At 42.9% G+C, this 25,244-nt stretch overlaps 1 protein-coding gene across 4 annotated transcripts in view; it reads right to left on the reverse strand.

Annotated features, from left to right (window-relative positions):
• Positions 1-25,244, reverse strand: part of PANK1 (pantothenate kinase 1) — an 81,014-nt gene that overhangs the window by 12,926 nt on the left and 42,844 nt on the right. For 3 of the 4 annotated variants that reach the window (XM_033943818.1, XM_033943816.1, XM_033943817.1), the window contains exons 3-4: positions 12,121-12,374; positions 5,663-5,839 (exon numbers count right to left, since the gene is read on the reverse strand). In XM_033943818.1, coding sequence (XP_033799709.1) covers positions 5,663-5,839; positions 12,121-12,374 — 431 coding nt within the window. Of the gene's footprint in view, positions 1-5,662; positions 5,840-6,540; positions 6,663-12,120; positions 12,375-25,244 lie in introns of those variants that run through there. The other variant, XM_033943820.1, reaches the window with a different exon arrangement.

Here is a 25,244-nt window from a genome sequence, read left to right on the forward strand (position 1 = left end):
GTCAACCTCTGGAGAGTGACAGGCGTGAGGCTCCAGAAAGACAGTATCTGTAGAAGATGGCTATGTCGGCACTGATAGGCTGACTTCAGCGCGCTCAACCTCTGGCATGTGAGTCGTAGCTGGCAAGTCAACTTCTGTCACATCAACCTCTGGGGTGAGATACTTGTTGACTGTTTGGCTTTCCTTCTCAAGTTCTTAAGCCTCAGCATAAGGGGCAAATGTGGAGCTTCTCAGACTCTTGAATTTAGGCTACGTTCCTGTATGTCATTGAATAGTATTTCCTGCTACTTTTGCTGATGTGAGAAGCATGATTTTTGGAATGCTGGGCACCTCTCCATCATCACTATCTCTGATGACTTGTTGCACCATCTCATCCAGGTCTTCATTGCTGGGATCTATAGCACTCTTCTAAAATTTATTCCATGTCTTCATGTGTCATGTCCTCGAAGCCTTCACTGCTGATTTTTTTTTTTTTAGCACAGTGTACAATGGTTTCCACATTTCTATTCATGTTTTCTGCAATACCTTCAAAGCCTTCAAAGTTTGTTACACAGTCTGGCCAAATTTTTTTCCAACAATTGTTCAAAGTAGCCTCTGTGATGCCATCTCAGGCTATTTCAACATATTTCATTGTGTATTGTCACTATCTTCCAGTAATCAAACATGGTGGTTTCCTGGTCAGCATCTACAGATTCATAGGCTTTGCTGTACAGCTCTAGTGTGTAGTAGCTTTTGAAATTCTTTATTATTTCCTGATCAAAGGGCTGGACAAGGGATGTTGTGTTTAGGGGCACAAAGAGAACTTCAACATCAGGGTGTGTATTTTCCAGGTCTTGCTGACAGTGTATTGGTACATTATCCAAAATAAGAACATAAGAATAGCCTTATAGGGACAGACCAATGGTCTATCAAGCCCAGTAGCCCATTCTCACAGTGGCCAATCTAGGTCACTAGTACCTGGCCAAAACCCAAAGAGTAGCAACATTCCATGCTGCTGATCCAGGGCAAGCAGAGGCTTCCCCATGTCTTAATAACAGACTATGGACTTTTCCTCCAGGAATCTGTCCAAACCTTTCTTAAAACTAGCTACACTATCCGCTCTTACTACAGCCTCTGGCAATGCGTTCCAGAGCTTAACTATTCTCTCAGAGAAAAAATATTTCCTCCTATTGGTTTTAAAAGTATTTCCCTGCAGTTTCATCCAGTGTCTCCTAGTCTTTGTAATTTTTGACGGAGCAAAAAATCGATCTACTTGTACCTGTTCTACCCCACTCTGGATTTTGTAGACTTCAGTCATATCTCCCCTCAGCTGCCTCTTTTCCAAGCTGAAGAGCCCTAACCGTGTTCCATCCCCTTTACCATCTTGGTCGCTCTTCTTTGAACCTTTTCTAGCGTCACTATATCTTTCTTGAGAGATAACGTTCAATTTCTGGAACGAAAACAGTTGTTGAACTAATCCCAAAATTCTGCAGACATCATACAAGCTTTGAGGTGCCATCTCCAGTAGACCAGCATACAGTTCAGGTTCTTTCCTTTAAATATATACAAGGATTTTGGGCTCTGTAGATCATAAGAGGTTTGCATTTGAGATCCTCCCTGGCACTGTCACACAGCAGTAGGGTGGTGCAATCTTTAAATGCCTTGAATCAGGGAACTGTGGCAGGGAGACAGACCTCAACTCTCCTCACAAAAGCAGAATTAGGAAAGAGGCTGATAATTACTGTCTTCTGTTGGTCCAGTAATCATTACTACAGAAAGGACAATAGAATTTTTATCCAGCAGGTTACAGGATCCAATACAGAACAGGTTTTAATGGAAGATCATGTCAAAGACATCTGATCAATTTCTCTGACCAAAACATTATGTTAGGGATGAGTGCTGGGTGTACTATACTTGAATTTCAAGGAAGGCTTTGGAAACTGTCCCACACAAGAGGTTCATAAAGAAGCTGAGGGAGGCCTGGAGTTGGTTGAATGGAGCTCACTCCAAAGAATGAGTTGAGAACTTTGAACCTAAGAAGCTGAGGGAGGCTTGGAGTTGGTTGAATGGAGCTCACTCGAAAGAATGAGTTAAGTACTTCGGTGATCAGACCTGGTATCAATTCAGTTCAATAATGTTATAAATAGCAAGGACTGGTAGGGGCTGCTTGTCTTTCTGCAGATGACAGTGGTCTACAGTCCAGCAGGAGTGATCAAGAGTCTGGCAATTAAGTCATAATGCAGACAAAGTCTAGTATTGTGTATTTGAATGTTTATGTTGATATAAATAATATTAGATGTATGGTGAAGTACCCATATGTATCAACACAGAAAGGAAACACCAGTAGAAAAAAAGGGCATGCCTCCTTTAACAAGGTCATTCTCAATGCCACACCTGGAGCATTATGTGTAATTATGGAGAGTTAGTGTTGATTTAGAACACAGACAAAGGTTTGGCTGCTTTATCAGTTTTAAGTACTTTGATATTTCTGATTAGTCTTTTGGATAAAAGGTTTTGAAACTTCAATTTGGGAGGTTTTAAGTATGTTTTATTACTAGTGGAGTATATTGGTTGTCTGTATGTGAACGTTTATTAGAATATTATCTGTTTTTATGTTTACGAAAATGTATTTCAAGTTATTCACTTCACAATTCTTTGAATTTGGTGAGAATATAAATATGTTAAATAAATATGAAGGTTAATTCATAAGCCATGGCAACTATTTTTTCTCTGTCAAAAATGTGCCAGCACTGGAAATCTAATATACATGCTTGAACGTGTGTGACATGTACTTCTTAGGGCTCCTTTTACAAAGGTGCGCTAGCGTTTTTAGCGCACGCACCGGATTAGCACGCGCTATAGCGCGCACTACCCGAAAAACAACCGCCTGCTCAAGAAGAGGCGGTAGCGGCTAGCGTGCATGGCATTTGAGCGCACGCTAGTCCGCGCGTTAAGACCCTACTGCACCTTTGTAAAAGGAGCCCTTAGTGTTGCCACCAAATAAGAGATGAGTGCAGGCCGTGTCTGGTAGGGGAGAAGCAAAATAACATGACATCTGAAAAGGCAATATTGAAGTTGTAGCCAATAGGTAATGCTATCATTTCAACTGCTTTTTTTGGGAGCAAGACACAAAAGCACATGTAGAAAGTAATCTGACATCAGAGTGCAGCGACGGCTAAAAAAAGCAAATAAAATGTAAGGAATTATAAGGAAAGAAACAGAGAATAAAACCAAAGAGTGTTCCTAATCACACCCTCTTCAAAGAGCATCACATAATGATACCCACCAATAATCTTTCCTTGGAGTAGCCCCCATTCTAGAATGTACTACCTGACGGCTTCCATCTACCAGTCACACATCGTGTAACTTATAAAATATGCCTGCTTACATATAAAACTCTTCTTTTCAAAACCCCAGCTTTCATTCATAAATATTTGATTCCATATACTACTAATCGAATATTAAGATCTACAGAACAACATCTGCTATCGGTCCCCTCTCTTAAATTCATAAATACTCGACGACAAGTTATCTTTTCTGTCTCAGCACCCCAAATCTGGAATTCTCTCCCTATCTATCTAAGGGAAGAAACAAACATAGAAAAATTCAAAGGTAAGCTGAAGAGTTTTCTCTTTAAAGATGCCTTTTCTACTTAATCCTTTCTACTCAAATTAATAATAATTCTTTTATTTCTAATCTTTTACTGAAATATTCAGCCTTTTCCTTTCCTTATGTATTTTCCCTACTTGTTTTTCTATCTTTAAAATATATTGTAACTTTTACCCACGCTTTTCCTCATGTATCATGTTTTGTTTTGTTCTTTTTCGTTTTTGTCAATAGTATTTTTTTTTTTTTTTGTCAATAATATGTTCAGTTTTATTCAGTGTATTATTCCCCTTTTATTGTAATTTTAGTAACATGTACATCGCTTAGAATGTGGATTAAGCGATTAATCAAATTTTTAATAAACTTGAAACTTGAACTTGAAACTTCACCCAGGGCCTTTAATGGAAGAAGTAACTAACTTGCTAGTCCAGTGTATTGTGGCATACTAGGGTGCCTCCTGAGACGCTGGGGAGGAGGAGAGGTGCCATCTTCCCTGCTGGCATCCCCCACTGGCAGCTCAGGGCCCATCTTGTGGGCCTGCACGCGTAGATGTCAACATGATCACATCACACATGTGCGTGATTTATTTATTTATTTATTTATTCAATTTTCTATACCGTTCTCCCAGGGAAGCTCAGAACGGTTTACACGCATTTATTCAGGTACTCAAGCAGTTTTGCCTCTCTGTCCCGGCGGGCTCACAATCTATCTAACGTATCTGGGGCAATGGGGGAATTGAGTGACTTGCCCAGGGTCACGAGGAGCAGCGTGGGTTTGAACCCACAACCTCAGGGAGCTGAGGCTGGAGCTTTAACCACTGCGCCACACTCTCCCGTTGACGTCCATGCACGTCCAGATGCTTCGAGCTGCGGCCACTATGTTTCGTGTGCCATAGCTTAACAAAGTTTGCGGGACACTGTGCTAGACACACAAACACAAAGTGTGACACTGCACATACTGTAGCTGAATATTATTTGTCTGCTCCTAACCTAGATGAGATTACATTCATGCACATTTCTGAATGCATGCAACTTTCTTTAAGTTAGTCCCCTCTGTTTTTTAACACCTGTTACTCTGTTTCATCTTTGCTTTTACCTTATGCTGTCTATTAAAATGTTTTACTGCATATTGTGTTGACATTGTAACTAGAGAATGACACGGGGAAAAAAATTTATCACTGCTCCCGCCCTGTCCCCACGAGCTCGTCCCCGTCCCTACCCCATCCCCACGAGCTCAGTCCCCGTTCCTGCCCCATCCCCGCGAGCTCAGTTCCCGTCCCTGCCCCATCCCCGTGAGCTCAGTCCCTGTCCCCACCCTGCAAACTGTTAGATCCCATCCACACAAGCCTCGAATAGTTATGATTTTATAATCCACATAGAAAATGGAAATCCACATACAAATCGGAAGGACCTAGTCCGCTAATGGAACAGGACCCAACACGGTCCTTCCGATTTGTATGTGGATTACCATTTTCTATGTGGATTATTTTGTTTCTTTGGAAATTGGTTTTTCAATGTACATTTGGAACTCTGACTCTTTCATTAAAGTCCATATCAGGATCTTCGTCTTTCCAGTGTTTTTTTTTTTTGGTTTGTCTTGGATTTTCATCTCTGTGGATTTCTTAGGATCATTTTTCTTTGGTTTGTAAAAGCAGTTAGCACAGCTGGGTTTAAAAAAAAAAAAGGTTTGGAAGAAATCCTGGTGGTAAATTCCATAAATCATTATTAAGGTAGACCAGGGGAAAACCATTGGTTGCATGTGATTATTGGGCAGACTGGATGGACCTTCCAGGTCTTTATCTGCTGTCATTTACTATGTTTTGGGGATCCTGCCAAGTACTTGTAACCTGGATCAGCAGCTATGGAGAAAAAGATGCTGAGCTAGATGGACTTTTGCTGACACTGAACAGACAAGTCTTATGTTCTTATCAAAGTTATTTATTTCTCCAACAGACACAATATTTCATAGCCATCCTTTATTAAATTCACTTAATTTATTTACACTTCACAGACTCCACTACAAGGAGGGATAAAGAAAATATTTAAGATCTTAGAAAAATACTAATGTATACACAGACCTTGATGCTACTGCAGATCCTTGAAGGCCAAACCGGTCGTAGTCACCTCCATAAATATCTTTCACCAGTTTATCCACATTGGTACTATCACCTTTGGCTGCCATTTCTAGAGCCTCTTCAAAGGTCTCACAACCTGTCAGCAAGCAGCACAGACCTAGGAATGTCCCACCTCCAAGACTAGAAAAAAAAAAAGACAAACAAAGATGAGAAATTATGTTTTATTTACAGACTCCTTTCCTTGAACAAAGTTCCACCCAAACCACTTTAGAGCATAAAATATAATAAAATAGTAAAACACATGCAGGTCCTTTTACAAAGATACGCTGCCAAGCCAACTATTCTATTCTTATGGGCAGCTGGGCAGTGCACCTTTACCAAAGGTGTAGTGGTTAGAACTCCAAGGTTGTGGGTTCAAACCTTGCGCTGCTCCTTGTGACCCTGGGAAAGTCACTTAATCCTCAACTGCTCCAGGTACATTAGATAAGATTGTGAGCCCACCGGGACAGATAGGGAAAATGCTTGAAGTACCTGTATGTAAACCGTTTTGGGTGTGGTTGTAAAACTACATAAAGGCGGTATTTAAATAGAAGCAACTGAAAAAAAGCAAAATACAAATCTATAGCAAGACAGCTCACCTTACCCTCACTATTCAAGGAAATAACAAAAAAAATACATACAATAAAAAGAAGCCAGCCAAATTTCAGTTTTGGTGCCAAAAATGGACCAAAATCTTTTATCTGCCTGGTTTCATTTTCAGTCAAAAGGTTATGGTCACAGCTTCACTTTCAACCAAACTAACCATGTCTTTTCAGTGAATGCCAAAAATGTGAACTTTGTTCTGCTTGTTTGTCTCCTTCCCTCCTTTTCTCCCTGCTCACCTGTACGTGTTCTCAGGCCTATCTTATAACCCTTGGAGGTCTAAGAGATTGGAGGACTGGAGAGAAAGAGATGGGGGGGGGGGGAGACAAAGAAAGACAGACCCGTAGGGGAAAAGGAGGTTGGAAAGAGAGGGAAAGAAAGAAGCACCCACAGGAGAGGAGGGGGGTTGAAAGGAGAGAAAGAGAGAAGCACCCACCTGGGAGGAAGGGGGAGTTGGAAGGAGGGGAGAAAAGAAAGCACCTGCAGGACAGGGGAGGTTGGAAAGAGAAAGAGAGAAAACCACCTGCAGAGGAGGTACGGGGTTAGAAGGAGAGAGAAATAAGGAAGTACCTGCATGGGTGCTGGAAGGAGAGAGAAGCACCTGTGGGAGAGGGGGTTGGAAGGGAGGGAGAGAGAGAGAAGCACTAAAAGGGCGAAAAGCTGACCAAGGAAATGAGTGAAGGGTGGGGGCAGAGCCATGTATCCTCTTTTTTGTCTTCACAAATATGGTAACCTTTGATATAACATTAGCTGTCACTCCAAATAAAGTCAGTCATTGTAGTTTCAGTTTTCATTAGCTGAGGCCCAACCATAGGCAGTAGAACATGTTTTGTTGGGGGGGAGGCAAAAGCTCCCCGCCTTAGACTCACCCAAGCTCCACCTCAGACCCCGCCTCCATAATAATGCACTAATTGTAATGCTATTTCTTCCATTCATTCTTTATAATGCTATAATGTCTTTCCCTCCTTCTAACCCCTCTCCAATATGGCTTTTTAAATTAACCTGTATAAAGTTTATTTCCATGCATTATTTTACTGAAAGAGGCTAAAGTGTTACTTTGTTTGGGGTTTCTTTTTTTAGTCTGTACTGGCAGTGGAAGGGAAATTACTGTCCTTAGTTAATCCCTAAATCTTAAGGCATTTTTCTCCCTTTTCCATTCAGAAATCCTACCCATTACATAAACACAATCATTACAGCAGTTCAGCACTAAGCTGCGGAACTGAGATGAATGATAGGGAAGGCTTTCACTATAGTTTTCCACTTAATAGCTCTTTGAGACTCTGGTCTCTCATATGCCCTTAATTGGCATTTGGCACCATTATAAACAATCTGAGCAAAAAGTTCCAAATCAGCAAGGTTTACAATTATCTGGTACACAGAAGCTCCTTCCAGCTAGAGAATGACACGGGGACAAAGATTCATCACCATCCCTACAGTGAAGTGTATTTCTCTTCCCAGTCCACTCACCAACCCTGCATTTTTCATTCCTGTCCACTCACCATCCCTGCAGTCTTAATTTTCTTCCCTGCATCTTCCTGCTTAAAGCAGAAAGATGATTTTATACAATTTTATAAGCCTAAGGCATTTAAAAAAAAAAAAAGCCAAACCCTCACCAAAATACAGAAAAAGGGGCCACAAATTAGAAACAAAAATAAGTAGACAAAAATTGAACTGGGAACCCCAAAAAGTTAAACTGAACAAGTAACACTGGAGAAAAACAGAAATGTATTTCCTTTTCTGCTGAACACAATACAAAGACATCTGCTATACACATTTCCCAAAGCTAACGTACTGTATTTCAGTCAATAAATTCAAAATAAAATGCTTTTTTTTTAACACCTTTTGTTGTCTGGAAATGAATTTTTCCATCAAGTCAGTTCCAGTTTCTCTTTTTTCTGCTTTTCTTCCTCTCCCTCCTCCACACCCATGTGCAACATGTCTCCCTCTCTCACAATGTTCAATATCTCTCTCATTCCCTCCCTTTTCAGTGGGAAAAAAGAGAGGGGGGGATCCAGGGCACATCTTTCCCACCCCTCTACTGCTAAGTCCAACATTTCTCCCTCTCTCATCCCCTGGCTCCTGTACAGCATCTTTTGCCCCTTCCCACCATCCCCATGCCCAACATTTATCCTTCTATCAACCCTCTTCAACACCATGCTGCATCTTTTCCTCCTTTCCCTCCACCACCATGTCCAACATTCCTCCCTCTTGCATCCCTTTTAATCTGTCACACCCTTCCCTCTCTACCACAACATCCAATATTTCTCCTTCCCTCCTCTCCACCACTATCAGGTTCAAAAATTCTCTCTCTTTCTTCCTTTTTCCAAGTGGACAATCTCTCTCTCCCTCCCACTCCACTCACCTATATCCAACCATTATCCTTCTCTTCCCTCTCCTACTGGCAACATCTGTCCTTCCCTAGCTTCCCAACCTCTTCCCACTCATGCAGTATCTGTCCTTCCTTGCCTTCCCAACCCTTCCAGCCTGTGCAGCATATGTTCTTCCCTCCCTTCCAAACCCCAGCAGGATCCTATAGCACAATTTCTCTCTCCAGCTCCCCACTCCCCCACCTACCTCCTCCCTGGCTACTGTAATTTTATATATTCAGCCAGCAATGAGGTGAGCACTGGGAGTGGCGTAAGACTCTGATTGGTCAGATCCCTTAGGCCACTAAGGGATCTGGCCAATTGGAGTCTTAGGCCACTCCCAGTGCATCCCTGAATGCACTGGGAGGGAGGCCTAAGATTCCAGTGCTAAGGCCCCTTCTATGGGTGGGGCCTTAGGAACTTGGACCAATCAGGGACTTAATCCCCACCCCAGTGCATCCCAGGATGCACCAGGAAGGGAAAGGCCCACCATTCTGTGGAGAAAGGCCTGCCAGCCAGAGGGAGTAAGCATCCCTCTGGCCGGCCTATGAAAAATATGTATGGGGGGTCCAGGCATGTCTTCAGGAGGGGGGTTCCGGCAGGAGAGAATAGGCATCCCTCCTGCTGGGGATGTTAAGAGAGGGTGCCAGCAGGAATGTCTGGGTATCCCTCCTGCTGGGGGATGTTAGGAGTGCCAGCAGGAGGCACTGGGCATCCCTATTGCCAGGGATGTTGCAGGGGGTGCATTTATCTGTACCTTTTCTCCTCCATTGCCAATTCCAAACTTTGTTCCTTTCATCTAGCTGCCCATATACCTGGAACGAACTACCCGAGTTCATCCGTCATGCCCCTTCTCTTGTTGAAAAGTAGACTGAAAACCCACATTTCTTTTATATAGCCTTCAATCCATAACCCTACTCCCCACTGCTCACCACCTTAGCCAGCAGATTAACCATCCTCCCTGGCAACCTATCTGTCTGTGCCTCCACCCAGCCTTGGATCGGATCCGTGGGCTTAGTGAATCTAGTCCTTTGAATGCAAGCACAAACGTGTTTCCTGATTTAAGAGCAGATATAAATGTTCACACATAACGTTTGCAAGTATGCACATTGGTCAAAGTATGATAACATCAAGCACATACTTGTGAGCTCTACCTGTGCTCCATCTCAAACCCAGCCCTCAGCTGCACCTTCCTGCACAGTGTGTACCTTCTTTTAAAGAAGGGCATTTATGTATTTAGATTTTCTACATTTATGAACAAGAGCTGTATAATATAATGGCAATTGTACAGTTCGTGGCTTGATACTATCTTGTCATCAAGGGTCATTAAGGTAGCACTCCTTCCTTAAGTATTTCTTTTATGTTGTTGTTTCTCAGCATCATAAAATAGAAAATTAAGGACGACAGTATGTATAGTAGCTATTGAATTTCACTGCTTATTCTGGAATTTGATTCTTAGATATTTAAAAAAAAAAAAATCTAAAATATCCCAAATGTATCTTAACTGTATATCCTTAGAAATGTAAAGTTTAATGAATCGCGTCCTTCCTGCTTTGCTTGCCGATTCCCCTCATTTGCATGCACGGATCGGGATCGGATCAGTACACAGGTTAGTGAATCGGGTCAGAGGGAAATCGGGTCGCAAAGGGCTTGCAAACCGATCAATACACGATCGGTTTGCTTAGTGAATCTAGCCCCTAGTTCTACTACGCATGTTAGTATGTTATAAAGACAGCTAGGCGCCCATATATCATTATAAAAGGGCAATTCTATAAAACTAGGTACCCATGTTTGCACACCCCAAACGCACATATGAGTATATGTATAGAATACTAGCATTTAATCGTGAAAGCACTAGCAGGGCATCTAAGTGCAACTCATTGAAGGCGTGCATAAATGAAAGGGGGCTTGTACATAGGTGGAGCATGGTTGGGACTCCCAGGTACATCAAGTTTCAAGTTTATTAGGTTTTTATATACCGCCTATCAAGGTTATCTAAGCGGTTTAACAATCAGGTACTCAAGCATTTTCCCTATCTGTCCCGGTGGGCTCACAATCTACATGTGTAACTTTAAGAATATTAGAACACAAGAAGGCAGGGATCTTCAAATGTTCAGGCAGCACAGATAGAGAGCAGTCCACATAGACCATATGGTGAGGTTTAAAAGATTAAAAACAACAACAAAAAAACAGTGTCTGACATGGCCACGTTTCGCTTATGTAAGGCTGCAATAGGGGCAGATATACTAGACTGAATTAATGAAACACATTTCCCTCTAGAACAGGGGTCTCAAAGTCCCTCCTTGAGGGCCGCAATCCAGTCAGGTTTTCAGGATTTCCCCAATGAATATGCATTAGATCTATGTGCATGCATTGCTTTCAATGAAAAATAGCCAGAGCAGTTCTCTGCACAAATTCTCTTGGCCTGCTGTTACTGCTGTGGCTATTTGCCATTATTGCTGTTAGTTCTTGAGGAAGTGTGTTTCATGGTGCCACATTTGCATTCCAAGCAGTGAAGTGTTGGAATGCCCTTCTCTCTTTAATTAGATCAGAGCCTTGCTAGTTAAAGTTTAAAAGACTTCTGAAAACTTTTTATGTGGTACATTATTAAATTAAATGCTAATGGGCACCTTGTCATTGCAATTAACTGGAACTGGCTAGCATTTTCCTCTTATTATTATCTGAACAGACTCTCATGTGGAATACAACTATTTTATTACATTGCCTTGTATTAATTCTATTTGCCCCTGGTACAACCTTGGCCATAGGCAAAACGCTGCCATGTCAGCCACTGTTCTTTTTTTTTTTTTTTATCATTTCTGCTGTAATAACTAGCTTACTACCTATCTATTTTTATGTGGTCTGCTCTTTATCTGCATTTACAGAATACGACCAGTTATGGGTGTCCCTGCCATATTTATACAATTGCAGTTCTGCCAGGTCTATTGTGGGAGTGCAAATGCTAGGCTCTTAGGTACCGGGTTTCACCGATATTCTAAAACAGAATCTGGGCACCTAGAAGTTGTTACAGAATTGGCTCTCAGGCAAACACAGTGGAGTTGACCAACAAGTCAGGAAGAGGAAGTCAGCATCTTAAAACAATGCCTTGAAATCAAAATAAAGAATGTCACACCACCAGCCTCATATGGCTGTGTTTCAGCACTGCCTGCATCAGAAGTTCATTGGTTCCGAACACCATAAAAAAAGAACCGAGATGAACACTGCAAATAGTCCAAAACAGTGATTTTATTGGTGCCTCCAAATGAACTTGCCAATGGTTGCAAACTGCAATCAAAATAAGCAGGTCAACGGTTATTAACCGGCTAGTTATGCATTATTATGTGTCTTAGATTTGTACAACAGTTTGCAGCCATCGGTAGGAGACAGAGATTTGAATGCATCATGGATAGATACTGGTTTTGCTTTATTTGCTGAACTTATAAATATATTTACCTGGTCCCTGTAACTCTTTTATAGTTGTCCTTGGAATAAACAGCAAGGATACTGACCCCAGAGCCTATGTTAACCAGCAACATAGGGTATGGATTATCAAGGCAGTAAGGCATCTTCTGACACTGTTCAGGGTCAGTAGGATTTTCATAATAATAGCACTCAGAATGACCATTAAAACCAACGGAATCGACATAAAGCAGGCCCTGGATCAAGCAATCCAGTTCATCATATTTATGAAGCTGCAAATTGGCGATCTGGAAAAAAAAAACCAAAAACAAGTTAGGGTTAGGGTTAATAAATAAACAAGTGCTAACAGTAGAGCAACTGCTAAGAAAAAGGGTTCTCTGATAGCACTTTGAACATTTATACTAAGCGTTGCATAATGGCTCAGTCCAACATTAATCAAAGTACAATTCAATCTCAACTTCCTGTTGAATTAACTTGGCATTAACTTACTCTCAAACAATATTCAAACCAAGAGGCTTCCTTCCAGTTGAAATCTCACCGAGCAGGTGGGCTGCTGGTATTCAGAAGCACTTAACCAGGCAGTATCGCCGAATATTGGCTCCAACTACTGCGGCACTGTTCAGACGGTGCCAGAGCAGTCCTGGAAGTTACGTTTGCATCTGCAATATTCAGATGATGGGGCCTAGGTCAGATGCTACAGAGGTGGCCCCCTAAAGCTTGCTTGCAGGTTGTCCCTCTTTCAACTTCAGGAAGGTTTGGGGCCCCCGGTAACATGGAGGCTCAGGGTAACTGTCCCATTTGCCCACTCCTAACACCAGGCCTGCAAACAGCAGTCCTAACTTTGCCCTGATAGTTATGTGGATACAGCATGGAATATCGGCTCTAACCATATAACTTCTAACTATCGCCACTGGCCTGGATATTCCATGCTGGTGTCTGGACATACTTGGTATTGACATCTGGGTCCAACTTGGCCAGTGGCAGTAAGCACTTTAACGCACACACTGACTCCAGTTGAACATTCACTGCATAATCTGCAATGTGCTTAATGAAATGAGAGGCTGCTGTAACTGAAGTCTGTTGGAGTCCATGAAAGCTACAAAGCCTCTCATGCAGGATGTTGATTCTTAGTTGACCATGAGGCACTAAGTGTGATTTCCCTTCACAGATGTTACCTGCCAGCAAAAACTCTTCAAAAAAAAAAATCTTTATTGAAAGCAATGGGAGAGAGGGCTATGAACCGAGAAAACACAGAGGCCCTCGTTAATATGCAGTATACTGCACTATTTTACTGAAGCAAAATTTCCTATGGAATTAATTTACCTCCCTAACACAGGTTAGTGAATGGTGTGATCAATTAAAAACTGCATTGTTGCAGCCATTAATAAAGCACATTCCAGAGCATGGCAAAGATAGAGGGCCCCAAGCCAAGACAGCCATCTTTACAAGGATCAGGCCAATGCATTACAAAACACCCCCAAGATCTTATTGCAAAACTGCTATTTCAAATGGTACCTCCCAGGGGTCTTCCTAATGGGTTAGTGTGTGTGTGGGGGGGGCGGGGGGGGGAGGTGAGGGGGGCAAAGATATGATTTCCAGACTGATTTAGGAGAGTGTGGCATAGTGGTTAGAGTAACAGCCTCAGCACCCTGAGGTTGTGGGTTCAAACCCCACACTGCTCCTTGTGACCCTGGGCAAAGTCACTTAATTCTCCACTGCCCCAGGTACATTAGATAGATTGTGAGCCCAGCGGGACAGAGAAGGATATTGCTTTAAGTACCAGTATGTAAAACGTTTTGAGTATGGTCCCTATATAAGCTAAGTAAAAATTCTTTTTTTTAATGTAAAGTTGCGAATGATTATACAACTTTTCAGGAGGATTTTACGCCGATCATATAAGTTAGTGTGCGTCTGCTCAATGGCTAACAGTGCAATTTTTGGGCTTAGGAGGCTTTTCCTCCTGATTGTTAAGTCTACTAAGACTGAAGTAACTTTGGACACGACTGAATGAAGTTGGTCTCTTGTGGGATGTATTTTGAAATTCATGGCTCCAGATTATTGATGGTTATAGGCCAATTAAGCACCTGCCTAGGACCCAAATGTTTAAGAGGGGTCTTCTGAAATGTGTAGTTCAGCGGTTTCCGAGGCAAATTTAACCCTTGTATGTTAGCTCACGGCAGAATGAAGAAAGACGTGAAGGTGATCAGATCACCACTGCTCGCAGCTCACTGTTCTCCACACTGTCTGTGCATTGCATTCTACAGTTAGTCTGAATCAATGAGCAGCACATAAGAACATAAGAATTGCCGCTGCTGGGTCAAACCAGTGGTCCATCGTGCCCAGCAGTCCACTCCCGCAGTGGCCCTTAACTGAGTCTAGCCTTACCTGCGTACGTTCTGGTTCAGCAGGAACTTGTTTAACTTTGTCTTGAATCTCTGGAGGGTGTTTTCCCCTATAACAGCCTCCGGAAGAGCGTTCCAGTTTTCTACCACTCTCTGGGTGAAGAAGAACTTCCTTACGTTTGTACGGAATCTATCCCCTTTTAACTTTAGAGAGTGCCCTCTCGTACTCCCTGCCTTGGAGAGGGTGAACAACCTGTCCTTATCTACTAAGTCTATTCCCTTCAGTATCTTGAATGTTTCAATCATGTCCCTTCTCAGTCTCTTTTCAAGGGAGAAGAGACCCAGTTTCTTTATCTGCTGCTTCTCCGATTCTCTGTTGTTTTGGGGGGGGATTCTGGTCAGCAGAATGGATGCGAAACAAAGCTCTTCAATATAGCTTTTATAATTTGTGGTTCTTTGATATTTTGGTGTTTTTTTCTTTTTCGTTTTCTAAAAAGAAACATAGAAACATGATGGCAGGAAAGGCCAAATGGCCCATCTAATCTGCCCATCCGCAGTAACCATTATCTCTTTCTCTCTCCGAGAGATCCCACGTGCCTATCCCAGGCCCTCTTGAATTCAGACACAGTCTCTGTTTCCATCACCTCTTCTGGGAGACTGTTCCATGCATCTAACACCCTTTCTGTAAAAAAAGTATTTCCTTAGATTACTCCGGAACCTATCACCTCTTAACTTCATCCTATGCCTTCTCATTGCAGTTTCCTTTGAAATGAAAGGCTCAACTCATGCACATTTACATTACATAGGTATTTAAATGTCTCTATCATATCTCCTCTCTCCCGTTTTTCCTCCAAAGTATAGAGATTGAGATCTTTAAGCCTGTCCCCATACACCACACTTATTAAATACTAAATCACCGAAATCAAATTTTAAACCTTGCTTGAAATGCAATGGAAAGATGTAGAATTTCAATACACATACAAAGTGCCTTTTATGTATGGTTCCTGACCATGATCAGAAGACTGTGAACACTTTGCGCGGATGTCACCAAGGTCAGGTCAGATCATCAATCATTTTTGAGAGCATTTTGAAGCTGGTCCTTGAAAAACTGGACAAGAAAGCCTTCCCTGAACAGCAAGCAGCTCCTGCTGCACAGACCAAGTGAGAATCTGCCATGGAAAGACTATCAATCTCTTGGTGCAGTAACCCTTCAGGACCACTAGAGAAAGATAATGGGGGATCAAACTCACCCTAAAGGTTTCCAGGCTCACAGCGATTTCTGGAGCAGTGTTTCTCAACTCAGTCCTGGAGTACCCCCCCTTGCTAGTCCGGGTTTTCAGAATATCAACAACGAATATGCATGAAATAAATTTGCATAGCATGAAGGCAGTTTCTATAGATCAAGTTTATGCATATTCGTTGTGGTAATCCTGAAAACCTGACTGGCAAGGGGGTACTCCAGGACCAAGCTGAGAAACACTGTTCTAGAGCACCTTCAAAAATCTATGGGAAATCTGCTTGGATCAAAGCTAAGCATTGATGGAACACAAACTTACTGGCACAGATACCACCAAACACCAAAAGCACAGCACCACCACTTCTTCTGTAGAGACCTTCTGACACTGTGAAATTCAAGTTTAAAGCAGACTGACTGTTATTGTGCAATCGCTCGCATGGCTTACTCCTTCAACGCCAGTGTTGGTTACAGAAGAGGTAGAGTCTTCCAACTTCTTTCCAGTTTCCACAGTTTTCTTCAGATGATGTTTACACATTTTGTCCTTTTAAGCACACTGGGCTCCTTTTACAAAGGTGCGTAAGGGCCTTAACGCGCGGAATAGCGCGCTCTAAAATGCCCCGCGCGCTAGCCGCTACCGCCTCCTCTTGAGCAGGCGGTAGTTTTTCGGGTTAGTGCGTGCTAATCTAGCACGTGCGCTAAAAACGCTAGCGCACCTTTGTAAAAGGAGCCCACTGTTTTCTATGCAACAAAAATTAAGAATATAGTGTGCTTCTTTATATCTGTAAAACAGTTTTTCAGAATGATTGTGTATGCGCATACATACATGGAACAGACTTTTTACATTACAATTTTACATTTTAGTAAGTAGGAGTAAAGTTAGCCTGGATCATTAGTTGTACAGAAATGAATCAGTCAGATGTCCCTTGGAACTATTAGGAGCTCTGTGTTTCGTCCCTATGCCAAAGCCATCATTTGCATTTTCAGCTTCTAAGCTGAACCAGTTGACCAACAGCGTGATACATCTTTAATGCGTCCTGACAGATCAGTGGTGGCCATTAATCACATGTTGCATAGCAACAAATGAACATGAAGAAAAAAAAATCACTTCTGTCAGACATACAGCGGCCAAGGAGAGAGAAAGAGAGAGACGGAAAGAAAGAAAGACAGACACACAAATCTATTCTAGCACCCGTGAATATAACAGGCTTAAAGACTAGTTTCTTTAATAAGACATTGACTATTTTTTTCTGAGGCCCTCCAAGAACCTACAAATCCAAAATGTGGCCCTGCAAAGGGTTTGAGTTTGAGACAGGACTCTGCCATCTCTAAAGAATCCAGCATAAATACCCTGCTTATCACAGTAAAAAAGGGGTTTAAAAAAAACACACAAAACCATTCTGCGGTTGACCCCAAATTTGGTAAAAGTAACTAATTTTAGAAAGAATATTCCAACTATGCAAGTTTCAGTTTAGTTCTACCTAATGGAAAGGATAATATATTGTCAAGGAGATTTTTAAAAAACTGATTTAAGGCCCCTTTTACAAAGCACCGAAGTTCACAGGAATTGAACGGGCTACCGCGGCTTTATTAAAGGAGCCTTAGAGGGATACTTATTATGTTGCAGTTAAAGAGCTCATTTTATTGCCTTAATATTTACCACGAGTGTCACCAACCTACAGTACCGCAATACCACTGGTTAGTGACTCATATGGTAAACAAAAATTTACTTTGCTGCAGCTGGAAACGTCATGTGACTGCAGCAATGGAAAGATGATGGGCCCTAAACTGAGTCTATACTAAAGCCATGAAACCCTCGACACCAAGGGCTTGATTCTGTAAGTGGCATCCACAAGATAAGTGATAAAATGATACACATCAAAGCTAGTATTCTATAAATTTGAAGCTAACTTCAGGCATGAGCGTTTACATTTGCCAAAGGCTGCTCATGCCCAACTGATCAGTATTATTCTAAGCAGGTATTCTATAACATCACATCTAATTTCTGGGAACATCCCTGACCCACCACATCGGCTTTGGAGAGGAACACATATTATAGAGCACAGGGCAGATCCACGTGAAACTTTACTGAAAATTAACCTCCCTTTTATGAAACCGCGTTAGGCTTTTTTTTTTTTTTTTTTCAAGCACCGGCCGCATTGGTAAAAGCTTCAGCTGGCAATAAAAAAGCCTAACGTGGCTTCATAAAAGGGGACCTGTAAGTCATGTATTTGCTGTATGATTTTTTTTGTTGTTGTTTCCCTCTATACCGTCATAAATTGTTTTTAGAAGTGTGCATCGCCTTGAAAACATGATTAGGCGATTAATCAAACGTCAAATAAACTTGAAACTTGTAAAAGCCAATAAATATCACCTAATTAGCTAATTAGTTTTTGTGTACAACTTTGGGCAACCTATTCAGAATCCAGGAGCAAATGTCCCCATCCTTCATCCCAAAACTCAAATCCTCAACTCCCCTATACCCAAGAGTCCAACTATATTCCCCCCCCCCGTCTCCCTATAACTTATCGGGAGGGGGGGGGTGGAGGAGATGAAGGATTGGTCACCAGGGTCCACAGGGGATAGAGATGTAAGCACTATATGAGGTATCACAGGGTGGAAGGATGGGATCTGAGTATCAGGAGGATATCAGGGGTGGTTCAAATGCAGGCACTGGACACTTTAAAAGGCTTTCCAGAGCACCAGGTCACATCTTAGTGGCTCAATGTCCTGTGAAGGGAAAGATTATCAAAGTCACAAAAAAAAAAAAAGGGAAGACCCAAATTTTCACATGAGAAAAAGGATAGCCCAAACAAATGAAACTGTGGAAATCCAATGTTCTTGATGCTTATTTTATTCAGTTAATGCCAGCTCACAGTTATGTGTTATCCTTTCATCAATAAAGCAGACACAGATGAAGCAGCTATATATCAAACCAATCTCTCTGGAACTGGCACTATCCCACATAAACAATATCAAGAAGCAACTCATTTAATGACCTCAGCGGTGCAGCTGTGTGTCAAGTTTCATACACAGATCCAATAGCACCAAAATCTTCATCGGTCTATTTTTTTATTTTTTATTTAGATGTTCATTTATCAGTATCAATATTCAAATACTCATCTCTTGGAGAAGCATAGCAGGGGATCTTCATCCAACATAGACTATGTTTCGCCCAAGGGGCTTTATCAAGGTATTTCCCCTTAGTTATGCCGGTTCCATGAATGCCACTGTAAAAATTGACACACAGCTGCACCGCTGAGGTCATTAAATGAGTTATATCTAAGGTGGTTGCTTCTTGATATTGTTTGATTGGAAACCTTAGAAGAATATACTTTAGTGTGTACCTAATTTATCTGTGTACTGATCAATATACTACAGAACCATAGAAACATAGTAACACCCAGTGGCTTAGTAGCAGGTTTGAACGCTGTCATACAAACATTTGGAAAGCTAAGAAATTGAACATTCCACTTTGCTACCCAGTGATACACAGATTGTTTTGATGTACACAGTGCTATCAGGTTATCAGTTCCAAAGACTGAAGTCACCACACAGAGGCTGGCAGGTAGAAACAATACTTAGAAAACTTGAATGCCAGCCAAACATTTTAAAAAACCAAAGAAAGAAGAAAATATTTCTTTGTTCTCTTTTCCCTACAACAACTTCTTCCTAGTCACTCATTTTTCTCTGCTCCCTGTCTTTTCTCCCCACTTTCTCCTTCCAGCCACTTTTCTTGCCTGTGGTCCAGAAGTCGTGTCTTACGTAAGGCTGTAGTGGCTCGGCTGGCTCTAGTAAGGGTGGAATCCCAGGCGGGAACAGTTATAACACCCCTCCTTCATTGGTCCCAAGCAGGATCATCAGTGGCAGTGGCGTAGCAAGAGTGAGATGTGTGCCTCTCCCACACTCTTCTCCACCACCCCCACCCTCATCCGCTCCTTCCCCCCCCCCTCTCCTGGCACATGCAAGCATCCCTGCCCCATACCTCTTTAAGGTTCCTGATGCGAGCCGCAACTCCAATCTACTGCTTATGCCAGTGATGGCTCTTCCTCCGATGTCACTTCCTAGGCCCAGGTCCAGGAAGTGACGTCAGGCTGGGGTTGCTGCTCCAGCCGCGAACATTAATGAGGTATGAGGGAAGGAGCTTGCATTCGGTAGTGGGGGGTGAGGTGAGCGGAGAGGAAGACGGGTGCCAGCGCCCCCACCAATATGGTGCCTGGAGCAGACCGCCCCCCCTCCCCTTACTACACTACTGATCAGTGGCAGAACTCCCATTTCTTTCCAAATCTTGCTCACCACTTTTTTAAAAATTGTAAGAAGAGAAGCAGCTCAGATTATGCAGGAAAAGCCATGGCAAAGCAGTAGATGCTATGGGCTATTCTGAGGCGAGTGCTCACCTCACGACTACAAGCAGCAGTTTGGAATTAGGCAGGGGAGGGAGTGGGGGGTGAAAGGGTTCTTTTTTTCCTTTTACCCATTCCTTACTTGGTGTCACAGCTGGCTTGGAACAACTGGCAATGATCCTTGTTGCACAGCACCTCAGGTTAACTGCCCTTTTCACCCTCTCCTCAATTCAGCCCTGAATGGCTGACCCTGTTGCAACAGCAGCTTCTTTTGATAGCTTCTTCTTGGGCTGCAGCAGCAGGTGCCAGGTATCTGGAAAACTAATATTGCTATTCCTGTACGTGATAAAATGATTGAAAACAGGGACTTGGACACTATTTGTGACCATCTCTGGGACAAGGGGAAATATTCTCAAAACCCACTGTGCCTTTAACGATAGTCACTAAAACCAGTTCTAGCCAGTTTAGCATGGAAGTATTCTACCGGCCAATTCTCATAAGGGCTCACTGTGGTCTTTTTTGAACTTCCTGGCAGACTCAAACTCTGCCATGAAAATGTACTACCATGAGGTCATTAATATTTAAATGAGCACGCCAGGCAATTCTCTATTATTGCCAGCTGATTCCCTAACCTTGCTGTCTTACATTTGTGGGCAAAATTTTCTGGCAGGTCGGAGCTGTTATAGCCTTAGTTTCTAGTCAGTGTCTGAGTGCTGATTGGCTCGGGCAGTGACAGAAAAGTAAGGGTCAACAACTCAGACCTACCAGAAAATTTTGCCTCCTCCCTCCGACAATTCTGGCAGGAGGGATGCCCACTCCCTCCTACCACTGCCCCGACACCTCCCCTGGCAGCGGGACGGATGCCCACTCCCTCCCACTTCCACCAAGCAACCCACCCGACAACAACCCCCCCCCCCCTCAGCAGCAGGAGGGATGCTCACCCCCTCTCACTATTGCCATCAAGGAACCCACCTGACACTCACACACTCCCTAGCAGCGGGAGTGATGCTCACTCCCTCCCACCACTGCCATAAAGGAACTCCCCCCCCCCAACAAACGACTCCAACATCTTATGACAGGGGTGTCCAACCTTTTGGCTTCCCTGGGCCGCATTGGCCGAAAATTATTTTTCTGGGGCCGCACAAACACTAAGAATAGCCAATGAGCCAAAAAAAGGTTGAGCAGGTCCCAAATTTGCAATCACTAATATAGAAGATGTATGTATCTAATAATAAACCTTCATTAAAAGGGACACTGTGGAGAGGAACCCTAAAAAGCAGTAATACTTACCCTGACTGAGTGATCCAGGCTGAAGTTACAGGCGGCACTGAACTTGCGGCTCTTGGAGCAAAAGCTCTGCCTGCAGCGTTTGCTCAAAGCCTTCCATGCACCTCTTGCGGCTGATCTGGAAGCGTTCCCTCTGATGTCGCAACATCAGAGGGAACACTTTCGAGTCAGCCGCAAGAGGCACATAGGATCCGCTGCTCGCGGCTTTAAGCAAACGCAGCAGCAAGACAGAGGAGAGAGCCGGCAGAGCAAAACACCGCATCGTGAGCAGGGCCGCACAGAATTCTTCACGGGGCTGCATGCGGCCCGTGGGCCGCGGGTTGGACACCCCTGTCTTATGACATAAATAAATCAAATGAAAAACTATAACATACATCTTACAAACAAACAAATCAGTAATATATAAAGATGACTGCTGAGCTGAAGCTCTTCCTAATGCCGTTCAGAAGCAGGGGTAAAAGGGGGGTGGGACCTAAAGAGTAACACACCCTGATTAAAAGGTGAATATCCATTTAAAAAGAGCCACAAAAGAATAAAACATTTCATAACCTTATAAAAAAAGGACAACAGCAATTTACCACTACTGCTAATTTACTTGGATATAGTACAAAACAAATACAATTGAACAGCTCAAGGACAATATTAAACTGTGGCAGAAGGGTTGAAATGTGTTCTTTAAAAAGAACTCCATCCGGGAATCTCCGATACTGTACCTTCTTGCCTTGCAAATCTTGTTTGGCAACATTTAGATCTGAACTACAGTAACCTCCTGTAGCACTTTTGCTTGCGGTTTTTTTCCACAGCTCTGCCTTCCCTTTTGTCACCTGCAGGCTGGGTGCATAGTTGTATTGTTTCAAGTTCCTCACAAAGCTGGAAGGATTTCATAACAGCTCACATTATCTGTAGCTGATAATCACCTTTCGTCATTGCTTTAGCCTTTGTTGTTTTCAGCACCCTTTTGCTAAACAGGCTTGTTTGATGCATTCTTTGAGATCACAGATGGAGTGATGAAGACGTCACATGAAATGTGGTTTTGACTCATTTAATTAACACCAGCGATACTAACAAAATATTAAAATATAGCCATTATAATCAGCCAGATTAATAATAATAATCAGTTTATATACCGCAGGACCGTGACGTTCTATGCGGTTTACAATAATTAAAAATTACAACTAAAAGAGAAGTTAGATAAAATTAAAAAGAAATTAAAAATCAATGGTTATAAAATACTGTAATGATCTTTCAGGGGTCTCAAAGTCCCTCCTTGAGGGCCGCAATCCAGTCGGGTTTTCAGGATTTCCCCCATGAATATGCATGAGATCTATGTGCATGCACTGCTTTCAAGGCCTATTCATTGGGGAAATCCTGAAAACCCGACTGGATTGCGGCCCTCAAGGAGGGACTTTGAGATCTTTGAAAGATGGTCCATTATAAAATCATTACTAATTAACTCCCTAACTATTTCGTAAACAGATATGTCTCTACGGGCTCCTTTTACGAAGGCACGTTAGGGCCTTAACGCGCGGAATAGCGCACGCTAAAATGCCACGCTAGCCGCTACCGCCTCCTCTTGAGCAGGTGGTAGTTTTTCAGCTAGTGCGTGCTAATCCGGTGCATGCGCTAAAAACGCTAGCGCAGACTCAGAAAGCATAAGCAGTGGTTCCAGATCCTTACCCCATAATGCTGCCTGATATGAACTTTTCATACCCACCTAACAACTGAATGTGCCACCAGCGCATACAGCAGCTTCACTAACGGGAAATAAATGCTCACAAGATCCATATTTAAAAAAATCTCTCACATAGGCTCTATGCATTGCTTAATATTTAAAAAAAACAAAAACCTGAGAGGGTAGATATTCACAGAGGTTTAAGCAGGCAGCAGAGGATCCTACTTATTTAAATCTCTTATCAGTGGACTGGGACGAAATACCCGTTCTGACCACCATGCCACTGTCCAGTTAGTGCCAGGGTGGTCTGGAGGCAGAATCAAGGAACAAGATCCGGCAAAATTAATACAGCTAAAGATCAAAGTAAGGCTCTTTTTTCTCTATGGAAATCTATAAGTACATTACCTAATCAAACAAACACACTATCCAAACCATCTGAAGAAGAACTAGCCTCTTTTTTTAAGGATAAAGTTTTAAAAATCCAGTCATCTTTTTCTAAAACAATGGTTTCTTTTAATCCATTAAATGTGGAAAATTCTTCTTTTGATATTCCTGTGGATAGATATTGGCATTCGTTTGACATTATCACAGAACCCCCAACTATTGCAACTTTACACTAAATTTAGTCCAAAAACTTGTATACTTGATTCTGTCCCTTCATATATCTTTTTTAATATTCCTATCTTCATTATCTCTTGGCTTACAATGTTGGTCAATCATAGTTTTGCTAGTGGTTTATTTATATTAGATATAGGCTGCATTGTATTAAATCCATTATTTAAAAAACTCTGGTCTAGATCCATCTCTGGCCCTTAACTATCACCCAGTTACAAATATCCCTTTATTAACGAAGATCTTGGAAACCATTGTCTCAAAGCAATTATCTGACTATCTGGATAAATTTTCTGTACTCCTTGACATCATCAGAGACGCGGCAGAGCAAATCATGGCAGTAGAAGGACCCAAAGCAGCGTGTGTACAGTGCTGCAGACACTGCTGGAGTCGCAGGTTTGTCAGGACCGCGGGAAGGGAAGGGGGGACGGAAAGGAACTAAGGGAGCAGGCCAGACCGCAGGAAGGGAAAGGGGGAGGGTAGGGGAAATGCTGCTGCTGCACAGGGAAGTAGTGTAGGGGGAGGAAAATGGAGGGGGAGGGAATGCTGGTTAATAATAGGAGGCACTGAAACCCCCCCCCCCCCACATACAGCAGCCAAAGAGACAAACATCAAAACAAACACAGACAGAGAGACCAAAAGTAAGAAATACAGACAGCAGCCAAAGAGATAGACAGAAGGTGACAGTCAAAAAACCACACAGAAGAACAGGGATCTAAAGAGAGAGATTTAAAGAAAAAAAAAAACTAAACAAAACTTTGGACAAGGAGAGAGAGACAAACAGAAAAAAAAGACACATACAGAAGGACAGGGGGCTACAGAGACAGATTAAAAGAGACAGACACTAGAGAATGACACGGTGGCGGTTACCCGCGGCTAGCCGCGGGTAACCCGCCAAAACGGGTAAGAAAAAATAGTGGCCTCTGCGGGACGGGGACAAGGCCTTCACCGCCCCGTGGAGCGGTGAATGGACTTGTCCCCGCAGTGAGGCAATCAAGATCGCGCGGTCCCCGCCATCTCCCTCCCTCCACCTCACCTTTGAATTGGAAGAGCACCGCCGGTTGAATTTCTGCCGGTCCGTGCGAAGAAAAAAAAACAAAAAAAACAGCCTCTCCTTTTCTCCTGCTGTTATCGCCATGCTGCAGCTACTAAAGCCGACAGGAAGTCTATCCGACGTCAATTCTGACGTCGGAGAGGACATTCTAGGCCAGCCAATCGCTACCTGGCTGGCCCAGAACGACCTCTCCGACTTCAGAATTGAGTTGGAAAGAAGACTTCTGGCTTTAGCAGCTGCAGCATGGCGGTAAGAGAAGGGGAAAAGGACGGAGGCTTTTTTTTTTTTTTTTTGAGCGGCAGGGAGGCAGCAGGCTGGCTTTGGCTAGGTAGGGAGAAAGGTAGACAGGCACAGGCAGGCAGGCTTCAGGGGTGGGGGTGGGACAAAGTGTGGAAGGCAGTGAGAGGGACATAGGAAGGAGGCACTAGGGGCACTAAAGACATGGGAAGGAGGCACTGGGGGCACTAAAGACAGGAAGGGGCAATAAGGACATGGGAAGGAAGCACTGGGGCACTAAAGACATGGGAAGGAGGCACTGGGGGCACTAAAGACAGGAAGGGGCACTAAGGACATGGGAAGGAAGCACTGGGGCACTAAAAACATGGGAAGGAGG

This window comes from Geotrypetes seraphini, chromosome 4 (genome assembly GCF_902459505.1).
Source record: "Geotrypetes seraphini chromosome 4, aGeoSer1.1, whole genome shotgun sequence".
Taxonomy (NCBI): domain Eukaryota; kingdom Metazoa; phylum Chordata; class Amphibia; order Gymnophiona; family Dermophiidae; genus Geotrypetes; species Geotrypetes seraphini.